The sequence below is a fragment of the Agelaius tricolor genome, unplaced genomic scaffold (genome assembly GCF_023055355.1).
Source record: "Agelaius tricolor isolate 1412-34295 unplaced genomic scaffold, bAgeTri1.0.p SCAF_1, whole genome shotgun sequence".
Classification (NCBI taxonomy): domain Eukaryota; kingdom Metazoa; phylum Chordata; class Aves; order Passeriformes; family Icteridae; genus Agelaius; species Agelaius tricolor.
In genome coordinates, this window is record NW_027269261.1 from 113289024 (window position 1) to 113303487 (window position 14464).

Genomic DNA, 14464 nt, shown 5'->3' on the forward strand with positions numbered 1-14464 from the left:
AGTAAAGCTAGAGTGGAGTTAAACTCTTTATCCCTCCTATTTGTTCAGTTGCTGTATGGAGATCTCTCCTTTAATACTGATTTTTCTCTGATCAAGACTGATTTTCTAAGAACTGCATAATTTTCCTTCTGTTTCAGTGACAGAAATGCAGAAACACAAACAATACATGAGCCAGAGCAAGTGAGCAATTCAATGTTACTACTCCCTAATTTAAATGTCCAGTTATTTTACTATTTCTGGTTTAAATGTCTTCTCTGATTTAAATCTTCCACTAAACCAGTGACACTCTCCAACTGAGCCAACTGCTCATAATCGTTGTAACCATTTCTCTGCTCTTTTTAGACAATTTAACAGAAGAACACCACAAAATTACTCTTAATTATTATGAGTTTCTTCAGCTCGTACTTACACTACTGGAAAAGTTCTGAGCATACTTTACATGAGGATGGGACGTTACAAAGCCTCTTGAGGGTCTTCAGCGTTATTCACCATTCTGGAAGACACAAGGAAAAGATCCAAGAACATTAGAGATGTCTGGGGGAGGCAAAGGGATCCAATCACATCATTCTGGATAATCTGTCACTAATCCAGACTCACAGACCTCAATGCACACGGTGGATTCTTATGGAGAAAGTTGATGTCTGGTGTTGTAATCAGTCCAGAGACAAAAATTTAAATTACAATTGATTTCTTTCGACCACAAGTAAATTAATCTATGCAATCATTTAGCCTTATGACAGTTACCTACCCTTTTAACTCACAAAAGCTATTAAAAGGATTATTTGGCCAACATCCTCAAAGAGCTCAGGAGACAGGTACTGTGTTCTGAGGAGGAATGACCTAATAGAATTTTCCTCAGCTATCACTGCTGATGACTTTCTCCACAAACTAACACGGACTGAAAGTGCTCCAAAAGTCAAACTATTAACCAAGAGGCAAGAGAAAAGCAGGATGTTCTATCCAGGCAAAGCTGGGATAGAAAATGAGTGGATACAGCAGCACAGGGAGATGCATGGGATAATTTTCCTCTGCTCCATCTGTAACATCAGCAATTGTGGATTGCTAATCCATGAAGAGCAGCCATGGACAGACGCATCTTGGCTCTTCTTGGTGGTTAAAAGTGATCCAGACACCAGAGAATAACTGTTCCTCCCTCAACACCTGATGAAGATGTTGGGGAAGAACTGCACCTCTCCCAGATGGAGCCCACTGTGCACACAAGGATGCAGAGGCACTGAGCTGGTTAGGCTGGAAAAGCTCTCTAAGATCACAGAACCCCAGAATGGTTTGGGTTGGAAGGGACCTTAAAGCTCATCCTGTCCCTCCCCCTGCCAAGGACAGGGACACCTTCCACTGTCCCAGGCTGCTCCAAGCCCTGTCCAGCCTGGCCTTGGACACTGCCAGGGATCCAGGAGCAGACACAGCTTCTCTGGGAAGCCTCTGCCAGGGCCTCCCCACCTTCACAGGGAACAATTCCTTCCCAATATCCCATCTATTCCTGCCCTCTGGAATAGAGGGAAGCCATTCCCTCTTGTCCTGTCTTTCCATCCCTTGTCCCAAATCCCTCTCCAGCTCTCCTGGAGCCCCTTTAGGCCCTGGAAGGGGCTCTGAGCTCTCCCTGGAGCCTCTTCCAGGCTGAACATTCCCAGCTCTCCCAGTCTGGCTCCAGAGGGGCTCCAGCCCTCAGAGCAGCTCTGTGGCCTCCTCTGGTTTCACTCCAACATCTCCACATCTTCCCTGTGCTGAGGACCCCAGAGCTGGACACAGAATTCCACATGAGGTCTCACAAAGCAGAGCACAGGAGGAAAACCACCTCCATCAAGACCATGAAGTGAAATTGTTACCCCAGCACTGCCAAGGGTGTCCCCAAGTGCCACATCTGCATGGCTCCTAAATCCCTCCAGAGATGGTGATATCATCTCTATGTGGTTTTTCACCCATTTTTCCTCCATGAAGAACCTCATGAACTTTCAGGACCAAAGGCTGGGCTGAATGAGCTTTCCCAGAAGTGGAAGCGCTCAGCTTTTGACCACCAGCTTTCCTGGGAGGTTTAAGCCTGTCCACAAGAGCCTTCTCCCACCCAGCTGTGGCCAGGGAGAGCTCTGGGTGTTTCCAGGGAGGGGAGGTGCTGAGAGTTGGCTGCTGCTCTTCCAGAACAACTCATTTGGCCCACACTGAGGTCCTGAGCTGCCTCTTTCTCTCCAGGAAAAGAGGTGACCAAGATGGATGGTCCCAGCAGACCCCCAGAGGCCACGTTCTGCGAGCTGGGAGAGAATCACCGACACCAAACCACTGATGGATGGAAGAGCCAAACACCCAGGGCCCTCCCTGTCAGCCACCCCAAACCTTTTAGAGAGACTCCCCCACCAAACCCCTCCTCTGACAAACCTCTTAACTGCATTTTAAACATATTCCCCGAGGCAGTCACAAAAAATATGAGATCATGCTGCTGACTTCTTGCCAAATTTTAATACAGAGAGCTGTTTTGTTTTCCAAAGAGGAACAAATTAGACTTGAATATATACAAACTTTCTGAAGGTCAGAGGGGCTAATGATAAAGAACTGGATTCCTCAGAGAAAGATCTGCTTTCATGGTGAAGAGTATGGATGTAGCACCACAAAGTGAAAAAAAAAATCACCTTCCATCATCATGAAATGCAGGATTAAAAGTAGAACATGAAGAGATGAGATAAGAGAAGCAAAGAAAAGGCTGCTGTAACTCAGGTTTTGAGATGACAAAGGGAGGAGGATGATATTAGTCATAGCAATGAAAGAGGAAAAAGCTGGTATGGACCTCAGATGTTTTAAGAGAAGAGCCATTAGGATCTAGAGCAAATTTGGGACGTGATTAGAGGAGGAAGATGAGCTTTTTCAAGAGACTGCAGATCTGTGAGTGCAGACAGAGGACGTCAGGATTTCAGCAGAAATAAACAGCAGCAAATCCATGAGAAAATAGGGATAATTCTCTGGTTTTGTTACATTTAAGTGTCAAGCAGGTTTACTACACTCAGAATGCAACCACAAACCGTCCCAGATGAAGAAAGGAAGGCCAGGGAAGGCTCAGGTCTGCCTTGGGAGCAGGGCTGGTGAAAGGAAACCCAGCTCCAGAGAAAGGAGAGGAAGCTGGTGCTTCCTCCGGCCGCTGCCAGCCCCAGCGGCCGCTATTGAAAAGGGGCACAAACAGTCTTTGACTCCACGTTGGTCTAAAGTTCAGTGGCACAGAAATACCTTCCCCACCCCCAGATACATGTGAGAAGTTGCTTCAATGGTTTTGTCTCTTAAGGGCACGTCGGGCAGGGAACAAGCAAACCCTTCACCTAAAATCGGAGTCAAAACAATTCAATCCCGACCAACATAAATTCCATCAGCAACAAATCCTGACTCCGAATCATGAGTCAATATCCCTCTTTTCCTCAGTCTCCTTTTAGCACCAAAGCAGTCTGAGCACAGCAGCCAAGGCAGGTGTCACCACTCTTTGCGGTGATATGGGAGTAAGAACTCACAAACCTTTGCCCTTTTCACATTATTCATTAAATAAATTATCTGCTAACCGGGGGGAAACACAACCAGCTCCCCTTCCTATTTCTGGTAGAGACAATAAAAAAAAAAACCAGTCACTATTAATATGGAAATCATGGCTGCAGTTGTAGAATCAGATGTAATGAACAATCTTGTCCCCAGCTTAAGTTGCTATAAAGGCAGCTTAAATTTACAATGGATGAGTCTTCATGGCAATCTGTTTTTCAGATATTAAAAATCTCATTTTCTCAGTGCCAAGGACAAGTGGAAGTGTGAAGCACTGGAGTATCAACTCTGCATTTGTCTCACTTGACATGAAATCATTCTCATTTTAGTTCTGATTTTTAATACATTCTTGGGATCCCCTTCAGTTTTCTTCATTTCGCACTGTGTGCAATTAAATGTTTTGAAGTAGAGTTCACCCTGATCCACAACACCCAGCAGAAGCAAGGAGAAAGTCACTCGGTAAAGATGAGGCTGATATCACTTATTTGGAAGAGAAACTAATTTTCTCTTTTAATTTCTGAGTGACTCACACAGTATAAAATTTTTTTTTAAAAAAGCCATCATTTCATATTTCACTAATACCTTCCTTGGTGAGTTCTTAAAATGGGATTTACAAATAACAAACTAAAAGCTTTTGTCCTTGGGGAAGACAAACATCAACATTTTGACCTAAGTAAAGCATGAACAGAGGGGCTGAATTCTTGGCTTAAAGCCATCCAGGGCAGTATCAGTGGCTGAACACAGCAGAGGCCCCAGCACTACAATTGTCACACCACTCCTGAAATGCAGAAACCACCAAGGTCCAGGCTGGTGAAGAAATCCAGCCCTAAGAACGAAGTTCTACCACTGCTGAACATGCAGCAAAGGCAGATCCCCAACTCCACGCATAATTACAAACCAATACTCTCCTAGAAACAACAAAAATTTGAAAATTTAGGTCTTTTACTCAATGTACAGCTTAAGGTCTGTGGGAATCGTGAGGTCTTCTGGGTGGACCCTGTGCACATGTGTGTACACATGTCCATGAACATGTGTTGGGGAGGTTCAGGCTGCACACCAGGAGGAATTTCTTCATGGAAAGGGTTGTTAAACATTGGAATGGGCCCAGAGATGTGGTGAAGGTGCCCAAGGCACAACTGGATGCATCACTCAATGCTTTAGTCTGGGTGACAAGCATCTCTCAAAGGTGGGACTCATTCCAACCGGATGATTTTGGAGGTCTTTTCCAACCTAAATGATTTTGGATTCAGTAGGTTTCTCTACACTGAGGCCAGTGTGAAGTAAAGCTGTAACCTGGTTTAACTTCTGTCCCAGAACACCCTGCCTCAAAACCAGCAAGAGACCAAGGATCCCTCCACTCCAGTTCATTCTGGTGGAATTTAATCACCCTCTCCATTACAAATTCATACTTGATTTCTACTTTGAATGTGTCTGGCTTCACATTCCAGCCCTCCTCTGCCAGTTCCAAGTCCTTTATTCCTGGGAGATGTTCAGACAGGCTCTTATTTACCCAGTGCTTTTCAAAGTCCAGGTACTGCATTTGTATCAAAACTTAAATTCTTCTGGGTACACGCACAAAAGTAGGACTAATGTCCAAAATACTGGAGCTAATCTAGGACTCTCTAGCCCATTTTCCCAAAATAGGCATATTAGGAAAAAAAAAAAAAAAGTAAAAAAAGCACTGCCATATGACTCAAGGATGTGTTTTATTTGTGCCCTGGGAAGCAAGGCTAGGAACCTTCTCCAGGCACTGCCACCTCCTGAGCACACCCCACAGCTTGGTGACGTGCAGCTTCCAATTCCACGTGGAAATCCTTTTATCCAAGCTCCCTGCTCAAGCAGGGCCCCCAAAACCAGTTGTTCAGGACCATGTCCTGAGTATCTTCAAAATTTAAGACTTCATTTTCTCTGAGCAACCTGCATCAGTGAGCGGAAACACTTTTTATGAACACAAAAATCCTCGGAAAAAGTGCTCAGAAGTCACCTCCAGCCATTGCTATTTTCATTCTTACTGTGACTGTGTTGTTTACCAAACCTTTCACAGTACAACCCTGGAGCAGGCCATATTTTGGGATTATGGTGAGGGAATGCAGCAGCTCCTTGTCAAGTTAACAAGTTTACAATTTTTTTATGGAATCTTGTTTTTTTTTTTTTCTCTGAACTCTGAGGGGAAAACATCGACAGAAACCTCTCCCCTTTAGAAAACAAACACCTCATTCTTATGATACAGCCACAGCTTATCATTTATTACAGGTAAACGTAGAAAAGCAAATAAATTATTGCTCCTACAATATGCCCTGCAGCACATTTGCACAGGACAATTAGCCAAGGATCACAGTCAAAACTCTTTCTCCCTTCTTCTACCTCCCAAACCCCATACTAAAGAAACCTCCTTGCCCAGATTTACTGGAATTTCCTAGAGCACGAGGTGGAGGCCAGGCTCCATTTTGAGGCAGACTGGCAACACATCCCACTACAGAAAAACTGAGGTCACAAAATCATGAAGTTCCCCAAATTCCAAGGTTTCCAGAAAGGCAGAAATGACCATCTGTGAAAGGACCCTGAGCTGCACCAGAAGTCCCCCAGAGATCCATCAAAGGCAATGCAATCCCAGTAAAAGGATGTTATTTAGTGTTGCTTTGTCCTTAATGGCAGCTGGAAATGAAATTCTGTCACCAAGCCACCCCTGCAGACCCATTTGAGCAGAGCACCTGGGTTGTACTCTGGTTATTGCTTACAACTGAGCTTCCAGCCTTAACATCCCAACCACCTACACTCCTCTATCTCCTGGATTGCTGCATGTTGACCTTTCCAATCATGGCTAAGAATGTGCCTGGAACCAAAGACCAGACTTGAATTGGGTTTTCCAGCTGAAATAACATGTGAATGTCACCAGCAGAAGAATGGCAGCAAGGCACAAACTCCTGACCAGTAGGGACAGCCAATGACTGCTACAACTCCACTTCCTTAGGGATCAAACAGGTTCTCAGCCACCTCAGATCACTCTGAGCACTGAAATGGGAGAGGAAGAGTGAATTAGGAGCCACCTGACTCCTACAGAGCTGCAAGAGGCAAGACAGGCCCTGGAGTGGAACTGAGATTGAAAGCCCCCACATGACACCAGCAGGGTTTGCACCTTGAACTCCAGGCACACTCTAAGGAACACACAAAACTGATGGATGGGAGACTGCCAAGTCCTTGAGTCCAAACATCAAATAAATGAGAGGCTCCTTCAAAAACCATCCAATTAACACTAATTACCTTGACAGTTTTCTGTGAGGGACACAGGAGCCCTGGACATGCCGAGTGAAGTGAGGCGCTCTATTGCCCAGCACAACCTCTGCATTGCCATGAATCCACCAGGCTGCTTGTCCCAAAGGGGATTCAGGAGTCCACCAGGAAGAGGAACTCACAGATTCTGTGTGGGAAAGGGTAAGGTCAACAAGGGACACTGCAGAAGATACAACAGCTCCAAGAAATCCAACTGGACAGGAAGGATTCCTTCATCCATGACTCTCCAGGGAACACCTCTGTAGATGCCCCAAACCCTCTTTAGTGGAATTCCAGAAACTGCACTTGGCACTGGGTCCTTGACAAAGGGAGATTAATTGCAAGACAAGGGCTTTGAAATGTTTTGATTGAATCAAACTTGATTTCCTTTTTATTTGACTTGATTTTAACTTTTCCTGTGCCAAATCAGGGAACACCTCCAAAAGCTGCATTTTTTTCAGAGTGGTCCACCACGCTTGGAATTTGCATTTGCATGGATGTAAAACCCTTGGCAGAGACAGAGAACAGCAACTACACGATCCAGTGAAGATGCTCAATACAAGAAGCACATTCAGGTGAATTGAGTTCAAGAACCTACACCCGGCTGCTGACCCAAAAAAAGAAACCAGAATTGTATCTGCCATCACTTGTACCAGAAACAAGCAAGAGAAACAAGTCATGCCTCACTATCCTTTATTTTTGCACTGCTGTATGGCACAAGAAAAAGTATTTGGAGGAAAGTGGTATTGCTTGACAATAGCAAATTCACTGCATAAAATTTAAGTATTATCTGTTTTAAAACAGGCTTTGGATTTAAGATCATCATTACTTTTTTCCCAAAAAGGAATGTGATAAAATGCTGTACAAACAATAAACTTGGTAGGAACTTTACAAAATATAAAATGGTGTTCTGAAAAAATGCTGTGAGCTCTCAGTTACTTGTAATAAAATAAGAATGCAGCTCTTTTTCACCTCCAAAAAAAAGTCTACATAAAAATTGTGCCATAAAAGGAGGCTGAGAGCAGGGCAGTGTCACCAGGGTCTGGTGGTCATTTCTGCTGGAGGTCACAGGGCACCCATGTGTTGTTCACTTCAGAACACAAGGAGTTATCTGAGAATCCTAAATCTGCCAGGGACGCTGGAGCAGGGCTGGGCTGTGGCAGACATGTCCCCACTGCAGCAGCACAGATCAAAGATGTCCCCTTTCCCCGCTCCACCCCGTGCCCTTGTCAACCTGTTGTGCTGAAAATATCGATCTGTGGCTCCACCGTCCTTTGCTGCTTCCCCTCTTCTTCCTCCCAGCTGACCTGGACTTTGATCAGCTTCCCCTCTACAGGAATTATCCACGGCAAGCAAAGAGGCCGATCAAAGTTTCCTTTTTCACAGCTTTGCCAGAAAGCCTGAGGGGCTCTGCCACCCCTGCAGAGGAACAGCAGCAGAGACAAGGGAGAGGATGAGCTTTATGAGCTTTTAGTCCAAGGTGAAGCTGTGCTCTGGTGACTCTATACCAGAGACTTCATCTTGTTTCTACCCAGTGACTCATGCAGGACAGAGATGACTTGTCCCTGCACGGGGCAGGGGGTTGGAACTCACTCATCTGTGACTGGGCTGAGAGTCAGACACTCATTCCATGTGTGACACCCACCCTGCTGAACTGCAGGTGGGAGCTGCTGGTACCCTGATCCGAGCACAGAGTCCTCTCAAAGCTATGTGAAACAAAATACTAATTCCAAAGTCATGGGAATCATGGAATCACAGAGTGGTTTGTTCTGGAAGGGACCTTAAAGCTCATCCAGTGTCACTCTGTGTCATGGGCAGGGACACCTTCCATGATCCCAGGTTGCTCCAAGCCCCATCCAACCTGGCCTTGGACACTGCCAGGGAACCAGAGGCAGCCACAGCTTCTCTGGGAATTTCATCCCAGGGCCTCGCCTCCCTCACAGCCAAGAATTCCTTCTCAATATTCCATCCAGCCCTGCCCTCTGGCAGGGGGAAACAATTCCTCGTGTCTTGTCCCTCAGCTTCTTGCCCAACGTCCCTCTCCAGTTTTCCTGCTGGCCCCTTCATACCCCCTGTTAAACACTTTTCTCCCAAAAATAAATAAAATATTCCCAAGCACCCACTAGAAATGGCAGTAACATCCAAGCAAACATCAACTGGATGCTCCAGACACACATTCCAAGAGCAAGCACAGTCACTTCCCCTACCTTAGCCCAGACCACACACCCTAATGAAGATCACTTGCCAGCTAAATATTATTCTTTCAAAGTCCTTCTCCTGCTTAACATTTTAACAGGATTTATAGGAGTGACTGTCTGGAACACTGCTTAACAATGCTAATAGCAGAGTTCCAAGAAATCAGTAGTTTGGCCATTGCAAATCCAGCAATACATGCTGAAGTATGTGCTCACGCTTGCTAAACCTGTAATCCGAGTTCTCTCTTTTTTTTTCCCTCCCCATAATAAGTGGTTTAAATTTAGTAGGAATGATTCACTTGCTGCAGGTTCACTTGCTTTATTTCTTTTCCTTTTTTTTTTTTTTTTGCACTTGGAATCCATCTTGGATGACATCTAACAGGAAGGTTGGAGGAGGGAGGCAGAACCTGGCTTTTTAAAGAAAAGCCAATCTATAACACTGAGCATCTTCTGTAATTTTAAGTTAAGTATCTCCATAACTCCAATTTTCTCCTTCAATAAGCAGCAGATACAGGGCAGACACAGACCCAAGCAGGGATCTATTGGTACTTGTGCTCTAAAAGCTGAGTCCAGGCTAAAGAATAGACCATTCCCTGTAGTCTTAACAAATACTCCATGCCCAGATGTTCTGCTCCAGCACTGCAATCCCAGAATTCCCAAATTACTGAGGTTGAAAAAGACTTCCAAGATCACTGAGTCCAAGCTGTGACTGATCCCCATCTTGTCACCAGTCCAGAGCACTGAGTGCCACCTCCAGCCCTTCCTTGGACACCTCCAGGGATGGGGACTCCACACCTCCCTGGCAGCCCCTGCCAATGCCTGACCACTCTTTTGTTTAAGAAATTGTTCCTAAGATCAATCAAAACCTCCCCTGGCACAGCTTGAGGCAATTTCCTCTTGTCCTGTCTGTTTTTACCTGGGACAAGAGGCCAATCCCCACCTGGCTGCTCCCTCCTGTCAGGGAGTTGTAGATCCAGCTGGGACCCTCCTGTGTCACTCTCAATCTAACCAGGCTGGGCAGCACCTTTGCTTTGCATCAGCCAGGCTTGGGGACAAGGAATCATGCACTCCCAGGATGGTTTTGGGTTGGGAGGGACCTTAAAACTCATCCCATTCCATCCCCCTGCCTCAGGCAGGGACACTTTCCACTATCCCAGGCTGCTCCAAGCGTTGTCCAACCTGGCCTTGGATGTTTCCAGGGATCCAGGGGCAGCCACAGCTTCTCTGGGCAACCTGTGCCAGGGGCTCACCACCCTCACAGGAAGAATTTCTCCAAACCTGTTCTCAGCTTAAAACCATTCCCTTTGTCCTGTGCAGAACTCTGGCAGGTGGCTTTTGACGCATGGAAGGGGCCAGGGAAGGAGAGAGGCAGCAGAGCAGGTGACAGCTTTGGGACAGCACCAGAGGACTATTACGGCAAAACTTTGCTAAATATATCAGCAGTGCAAAGTAGGTGGGTCAGAACATCCCTCCAAGAGAAATCCAGATTTGGAAGCATAGCCCAAGTGACAAGGTATACGTTCAAAGTAGGTATAAGCACAAACATAAGGGCTTTAAGCAAGAACACTCAGAGGATTTGGAGTTTTCCATCCCCCCTCACACATATATACTCAGCCAAAAGCACAACACAAGTATGCAATGGAAAATGCTCTTTAGGAAACAGGCAAGGAAAATAAATGGATGCACAGAGAGGTGAACTGACCTCCAGTCTCACTGAAACTATTTAGGAAGCTAGAGACCAAATTTAGACTGAGTTATTGGCCTAAACCTCCTCACCTGTGAGTGGGCTGAGACTCAGCATCTCATCCCATGTGCGACACCAATCCTGTGTATTTCCTGAGCACTCAGGACTGTCAGAGCTCTATAAACAAAAATACTGATTTCAATGTCAAGGATTATAGAACCACAGAATAGTTTGGGACAGAAAGGTGGTTTAAAGCTCACCTTGCTCCTAACATGACACCTTCCACTGTCCCAGGTTGCTCCAAGCTCTGTCCAGCCTGGCCTTGGACACTTCCAGGGATCCAGGGGCAGCCACAGCTTCTCTGGGCAACCTGTGCCAGGGCCTCCCCACCCTAACAGCCAAGAATTTCTCCCTAATATCCAATCTAAACCTATTCTTTCTCAGAAAGAACCACACAGTAAGACGAGGACAAGAAGGTGAAGTTGTATGATGGAGGCTTCTGAAAAACTGATGAATTTCATTGGGCTGTGACAGAGTTCTGCTGAATCTTCCAACAGGAAATCCAGCTTCAGCTGTGGGTATGTATTGGAAGTGTTGATAAAAGCCAAAATTGCAGAACATTTGGAAATGCATAATTTAGTAGAGGACATTCAGTACGGATTCATAAAAGGAAGGTCATGCCTGACAAATCTGCTGAAATCCTTTTTATTATACGACCAAATCGTTAGGTTAGACAAGAGTGAAACAGTGGACATAAGTTATCAGGATCTCAGGAAAGCATTTGATTTTGTACCACTCAGGCTGATTTACAAAGTCATAAAGTATTGTGCAGGGAGAAGGAATTGAAATGGATTAAAGAACATTTTAGGGATAGGCACAAAGGCAGCAGAGTGAGTGGAAGGAATCTGAAACAGAGAGGTGTAAAGGTCAGGCTGCTGCTAAAGGCATAAGAACAGGCTCTGAGAATTGTAAAACTTCAGCTCAGCTACCACTCGAGAGGCAAGAACACCTGAATTTGGTGGCAGAACTGCAGAAGGGTATTACTAGTGGTAGTAAATTTGGAGGAAATCAGGGGCAGAAAGGTGGCACTTGCCAAGGTGCTGCACCAACCTGTGGGATTCACCTGTACTAGAGCTGAGGTGTGAAGGGAACTTCTGGCTGGGAATCCACACTCATTTTACAGAGGATTCAGTAATTTTATGGTCATTAATAAAATCTGCAGCTACGCATGCTGTGGTAATGATTTGGGTAATTAAATCTGAAGCTTCTGGGAATTAAGCTGATGGCCTGAAAGGGTCAAAAAGAGAACTCCTCTGGTGCTTAATCAGAGGAGCTTTGCAAGCTGGATGGGTGCATTAATTGTCCCATACTGACCACAATGTGACACACAAAGCTACACCCAATGGCTCTCTGGGCTGATCCAACTCAACTGTCCACAGAAATCACCACGATTTCATTCATGCAGGACACACCAAAAGATACCAGCTTGGCTTTGTTGGCCCCTCTGAGACAATTTTCCACAGACAAAAAGAACTCCCACTCATGCCAAGGTTTTCCACAGGCTGCTGGTAACATCTTCTCCTGAAAACTGCCAATTATTCTCCTGGCTGGCAGAATGGACACGAGCTCTGCTGCTTGATGATGATGCAAGGAGTTTTTATCCTTTGTCTTCTCTCCCCTAAGCGAGCAGCAAATCTTTACAACTCCGTCCTCGTGAGCTGGGGTAAAATTCCCCACAGAAAGCTGAGCTTCAGCTGCTGCTACTTGGCTCAAGGTCAGCTGAGATAAAGATGAGAACAGAACGTGGATCTTCTGATTCCCACTCCTGTGCCCTGAATTCCAGGCCACAGTGCTGCTGCCACCACCTGTGGGGACAGCCTTTCAATCTTGAAGGCTGTCAAAAGGCAGCAGCTTTTCTAAGCACTAAAAACCACTTTAAATAAACTTGTTTGAAAAAAAAAAAAGAAAAAAAAAAGTTAGGGGAGAACAGGTGGACTCCTGTGACACCAGAATTCTTCAATGCACAAAGAATCTTTCATCTCACTGTTCTACACGGCACCTTTAAATATTCTTCTACATAAAGGCATGATATGCAAGAGCAAAAGAATAACTGAGAAACAGTAATCCGTAACAGATCAACTGTGCTTTATCTACACAGATTCTGCTTTCATAAAAGCACAGAGGAAAGAGGGAAAAAAAAAAAAAAAAAGGAAGTACATTCTTATTGTTTTCTGAAGCTTAAAATAACCACAAAGTGAGAAAAATCAAAGCTGTTCCATAGAACAACTAGGGGAAAAAAAAACTCTCACTGAGCATTTGAGAAAGACAGTAAATGGCAGAAGATGGAATTAGAGATTTAGTGAGTGCCATGGTCACCAAGCTCAGATCCTAAATTTGGTCTGTGCTTAAACCAGGGTGGTTAAATGGAAGGATCTGCTAGAATGTGTGTGCCCCATATATAATTATAGCTGGCTACAGCTCTGGCTGCCATTACAGCCTCCATTTTCACTTGCTAACTTCTCTGAAAACTTCCTTTTTTTCCCATCTATAATGCAAGTGGATGCAGGTAATGTCTGCAGGAAACCTGCTAACTGTGTGCCAGTCAGAAGGTAAAGGGATGGGAAGAATTAAGAACAAATCATCTGTACTCAACATAGGCAGACTTGCTCCTAATTTATTCTCAAAGCTGATTGATTATGGAGTTTTTGCACTTCCAGAAACAAGAAGAAAATGCTTTCTCTACTACAGCTGGTTTATGAACCAAACATTTGAGCTTAGATTAAGCACAGGGTCCAGGCTGGTGCTGGGGGAAGCAGCAGCAAAGTGGCCAAAATAATATCTAAACGCCACATTCAGATATTTTGTATGTTCCAAAGCATTGAGCTGTAACATCAGCGAGCTGCTGACATCAGGGTTTGTCCAAACCCTCCTTAACTCAACCTGTGTTACCTGCTGGAATGACAACCCACAGAAAAAAACTCTGCAACCAGCCCTGTCTTCCATCATTTCCAAACACATTTTTCTATTTCCACGCCTCACCCTGTGTTTCAAAGATCTGGGAAGATTCTTTACATTTGGCCATTCGGGCTCCTGGAGGGAGGATTGTATTTATGTAACTTTATTTTTATGTACACATTTTATTTTCAACCCAAATAAATGGAAGAATCCATTCATTTCATCCCATTCAGCTGCACTCTAAAACAAGAGAAGCAGCAATTGGAGACAAACCCATATTTTACACAGGTGTCATTCAAATATTAATTAAAGTTACAATAAACTGTCAATTAAAAATAGGTGCATGATCTTTCTGTGGTGTGAATGCTTCCATCCCTCACTTTCCAGCTGCTGGGGTACCAAGATGAGCCAGCAGCATCCCCCTAAAATATATTTCAAGAGTTGTGGTTGTACCGTCAAGGAACTGCATTTTCCCCCTGCAAAACTGCTGTACCAAGTAAAATTCAAAAATATCTGTGCAATATCTCCAAAAGAACAATGAGCTGCTGTTAACAAGCTTCCAGTTTTAAGGCAATGAAAGAAAAAGCCCAGGATTTTTAATTCAAACCTGACTTCCACTTTGATGCTGAACTTTTAGATAATTTTCCAGGCTTTCTCCAAGTGCATGGGTATTGAGCAAAAGGACAGCCAAGATGTCCAAAGGTCTTCACCCCAAAATCCAGGTGGGAATGAGTGTAAAGCCTTTCCTGTGCATGTTTTAGATCCATCCCCATCATCACCTTATGGTTTTTCTCTGAGTTGGACAGGTACTGACTTGGAAAGTTACTCTTCCTGT

The 14464-nt window shown here is 44.8% G+C and overlaps 1 protein-coding gene across 7 annotated transcripts in view; it reads right to left on the minus strand.

The window, feature by feature from the left end:
* Positions 1-14464, minus strand: part of HMBOX1 (homeobox containing 1) — a 124123-nt gene that overhangs the window by 76007 nt on the left and 33652 nt on the right. For all 7 annotated transcript variants that reach the window (XM_071447974.1, XM_071447941.1, XM_071447966.1 and 4 more), the window contains exon 2: positions 410-493. In XM_071447974.1, the coding sequence (XP_071304075.1) occupies positions 410-432 (23 nt within the window). In that variant the 5' untranslated portion in view covers positions 433-493. The remainder of the gene's footprint in view (positions 1-409; positions 494-14464) is intronic.